This window comes from Orcinus orca, chromosome 5 (assembly GCF_937001465.1).
Source record: "Orcinus orca chromosome 5, mOrcOrc1.1, whole genome shotgun sequence".
NCBI classification, from domain to species: domain Eukaryota; kingdom Metazoa; phylum Chordata; class Mammalia; order Artiodactyla; family Delphinidae; genus Orcinus; species Orcinus orca.
Window position 1 is genome coordinate 28,246,391 of NC_064563.1, and position 4,220 is coordinate 28,250,610.

General features: G+C 47.5%; 1 protein-coding gene across 1 annotated transcript; it reads left to right on the forward strand.

Annotated features, from left to right (window-relative positions):
• The first annotated feature begins 1,094 nt into the window (after positions 1-1,094).
• LOC101280161 (eukaryotic translation initiation factor 3 subunit J-like) lies at positions 1,095-1,981 on the forward strand. The gene is given in 2 exon segments (XM_033402816.2): positions 1,095-1,288; positions 1,290-1,981. Coding segments are annotated over 2 exon segments (747 nt in total). The 5' UTR covers positions 1,095-1,126; the 3' UTR covers positions 1,875-1,981.
• Positions 1,982-4,220: the final 2,239 nt, after the last annotated feature.

A 4,220-nucleotide genomic window follows, 5' to 3' on the forward strand; every position in this document is an offset into this window, starting at 1 on the left:
TTATCCTCTGCTATATATCCAGTACCTAGTACATTGCCACAGACTACACACGCTAGTGTTTCTGGAATAACTGAATGACAGTAGAAAGGAGGGTCCCATAGGTAGGGGCTGGGGGCTTGGAGATGCCATCTCTGGCAGATGCTGGGTCAGTGATGCGTAGTATTTATTCTAAACTTCCTCAGCTGTTTTATGAGAACTTATTAAAGGAATGTTGTGGGTCGATAAGTTTGAAAAAATTGCGTATTTCATTCCGCACTAGAAGAGTTGGGATGCACATCACCATAGGGAAGGCTCTTCTAGTTAAAAATGTTAAATGTTGGGCTTCCCTGGTGGCGCAGTGGTTGAGGGTCCGCCTGCCGATGCAGGGGACGCGGGTTCGTGCCCCGGTCCGGGAAGATCCCACATGCCGCAGAGCTGCTAGACCCGTGAGCCATGGCCACTGAGGCTGCGCGTCCGGAGCCTGTGCTCCGCAACGGGAGAGGCCACAACAGTGAGAGGCCCGTGTACTGCAAAAAAAAAAAAAAAAAAAAGTTAAATATTGTTTCACTGAGGTCAGGGTATCCAAACAGAGGGAGGTTATCTGGGTTGTGAGTTTTGCCGGATCCAATCACCAGCCCCTGATCAACACAGTTTTCTTAGGCGTTTCATGGTCTCGCCATCCTGGACAAGGTGATGCCAGAGACACAGGCTACAAATCCTTTCCTACCAAGAGATCGTGTCTTGTTGGGGATACACATACGTACCTGTAACTGAAACCTCAGGCAAACTCTCTGGGGTACGAAACAAAAATTTATTTTTTTCTAACCACAGCCTTTAAACCTGCTCTATTGTATTTCCCTTCCCCACCTCTCGACAAGAGTTCTTGCAGACCCCGCGATTTTATGGTCCCTTTAACTATAGAAATAGTCATCCTGACACTCAAGACTCACATTCACGCAGCAGCAAGTCCTTCTGCTTAAATCCCCACTTCAGCTTCTCTCCCATCCAAAGCCTCTCCTCCCCCAGCTCAGCTGTGGCCTGTGACTGAGGTCTTCTTTTATTCTCTCTTCATCTTCAGCTCTTCTGGGGTGGGCAGGAGGAGGGGGACTTAAAGACAAGGGCCAGACACGCTTACACCCGGCTAGAGATGGCGGCGGCAGCGGCGGGGGACTCCGACTCCTGGGACGCGGACACGTTCTCTCTGGAAGATCCGGTGCGGAAGGTGGGGGGCGGCGGCACCGCCGGCGGGGACCGCTGGGAAGGCGACGACGAGGACGTCAAGGATAACTGGGATGATGATGATGATGATGAAAAAAAAAGAAGCAGAAGTAAAACCAGAAGTAAAAATTTCAGAAAAGAAAAAAACAGAGAAGATAAAAGAGAAAGGATGGCAGCGGAAGAAAAGGCAAGAAGAAATTAAAAAGAGGTTAGAAGAACCTGAAGAACCTAAAGTGCTAACACCAGACAAACTGCGGCTAAAGAAATTACAGGAAGAGTCAGACCTCGAATTAGCGAAAGAAACATTTGGTGTTAATAATACAGTTTATGGAATAGATGCTATGAACCCATCTTCAAGGGATGACTTCACAGAGTTTGGAAAGTTACTAAAAGATAAAATTACACAATATGAAAAATCACTATACTATGCCAGTTTTTTGGAAGCCTTAGTTCGAGATGTGTGTATTTCATTGGAAATTGATGACTTGAAAAAGATTACCAGTTCATTGACTGTACTTTGCAGTGAAAAACAGAAGGAAGAAAAGCAAAGCAAAGCCAAAAAGAAGAAGAAAGGCGTGGTTCCCGGAGGGGGATTAAAGGCTACCATGAAAGACCATCTGGCAGATCATGGTGGTTATGATGGAGGATATGTTCAAGATTTTGAAGACTTCACGTGACGTTTTATCTTCTCCTGGTGTCTTCTTTCTGTTGCCCACAATCCCTTCAACGTGTAGCACAACTTCCTTTCCTTTCAGTTCTGCCAAATGCTACAATCAGAAGTGCAGTATCTTTTGTGCTGGTTATTAACCCCTTGACACTTAGGTGCTAATGTGCAAATGAGGGAACTTGGATCTTGCTGCCAAGGGGTTAAAATTGGGAACCTCCATTGCTACTAAATCATAGTTTAAAAAAACAGACCTAATAATGTTGTTGTTGCTATCTGATTCCGTAGCAGCAGTCACTAAATTGGAAACAAAGGTTGCCACACGACAAAAAATTGTGTAGTATTTACCAGCACCATTCAGTAATACAGCCTTAACCATACCTCCTTGAACTACTTCATAACTTGTCAAGAAAAGCAGTCTGCTGTAAGGGCATGTGGTGTGCACCTAGTATTAAAGTTGCTTTGTCTTAAAATTGAGAGTGAGGATATTAAAAATACATTGTGAAGAAGACTGCTTATCTCAGAGTGAAGATACGGCAGCTGAAAAGTGCTAGTTTGATACTTAAAAATTAAATGACCATAACCCTCCAACTTGGAAGCTGAAGAAGGTCAACCTCTCCATTATTGCATTACCAAGTTGTGGAATCTCTTGAGTGCATAGACTGTCTAGTTTCTATCTATCAGACTATTCTACTGAGGGAGTGCTTCAGATGGGGGAGGGAAACTCCTTACTACCTATTTTATTTGTCTGATTTAAGTGTCTGAGAAACAAATCTCCTTTGTTCTCTGAGGCGGCAGCGGATCAGCTTTAACGGGGTTTTGGCATTTCCTTTATAAAACTTTGTTTTGTTCCGCAAACTGCGCCATTTAACTACAGTTTGGTAAATTGTTATGTTAACAATTATGACATCTGCAATGTTTTATAAAGCAACTAATTGAATAAAGTCACTATTGTGAGGAAAAAAATAAAATAAAATAAAGACAAAGGCCAAAACCTTTGTGCTTAATGGGCCATGCCGTTGTGGTCCCCTCTCCACTCGCGGGGGCTGGGCGTGGATGGTCTCCAGGGACAGGCAGGGTCATGCTGGCTGTCTTGCAGGTGAATATGTGGACTTTTCTGAAGCCCCTCAGGAGGGGGCTCCCCACGGTCCAGGTCCCTGACCTCTTGTGACGCTCCTGTCTGCCCCCCAACCCAGGCTCTTCCTGGGGGAGCCTCTTGCCCTGGCAGCCCATCCCTGGGGTGATGCCAGCCCACTTCCTCCCATGGCACTGGCTAGGACCATGGGAGGGGCACCCTTGTCCCTCCAGACTCTGTGGCTCTGTCACCTCGTGGGGCTGTCATGGGCTGGTCTGCTCAGACTCCCACCTTCAGAGCTCTCCAGGTGACCCTCAGGAGACTGTGGCCCCTCCCTCCCAAAGTCTGGGCCACCCACAGCCAAGCCTTCCAAGAACAGTCTCGCCACAGTCTGCACCGGGGCAGCCTTGGGGCCGACATCTGGCTGGAGAGGGGCAGCCAGGCTCCCTTTCAAAACACCCTCCACCTTTCCGGGTGGTGCCCCAAGAGCCCTCTTCACCTGGCTTGGCTGGACGGGAGCGCTCACATCCCTCTTCAAGGCCGTTTCCTCCAAGGACTCCCTCCCCCATCGATGACCTCCTGTGGCTTTCCAGGCTGCGTATACAGGAGGGTGCAGTGGTGGGGTCAGGCTTACAAGACCTCTAGCTTGTTTCTTAGTAAGCACCTTGGGGCTTTCTCCATAATTAGGGGCACTTAACACTAAAGACCCTCAGCTGTGGGGCTGTGATTCTGAGCTAAGCAGGAAAATCTTTCATTCTTCTGTTCACGCGTAGGTGAATGGGCAGCATCAGACCACACGTGACAATGGACTTGGCTGGAGGTCTTTGCAATGCTCAAGGCATGTTTGGAATAGGACAAGACCACAGATCTGAGAGTCCGGGGAGGTTTCCAGTGGGAGTTGGGGCCTGATCTGAGCTTTGAAGGATTTTTCTTTATTTAAAAAATTGCATTATAAAAGTTATATAGGTTTCTTATAAAAAACAACCACAAGATAAAATAAAACTCCCTTCCGGTCTCACTTTCCCAGAATAACCTCTCATAGTAGCTCTGTATTGCCCTAGACCTTTTAAAATGTATATATAGGGACTTCCCTGGTGGCGCAGTGGTTAAGAATCCACCTGCCAATGCAGGGGACACGAGTTCGGTCCCTGGCCCGCGAACATCCCACATGCCGCAGAGCAACTAAGCCCGTGTGCCACAACTACTGAGCCTGCGTTCTAGAGCCTGTGAGCCACAACTACTGAGCGCACATGCCACAACTACTGAATCCCACACACCTAGAGC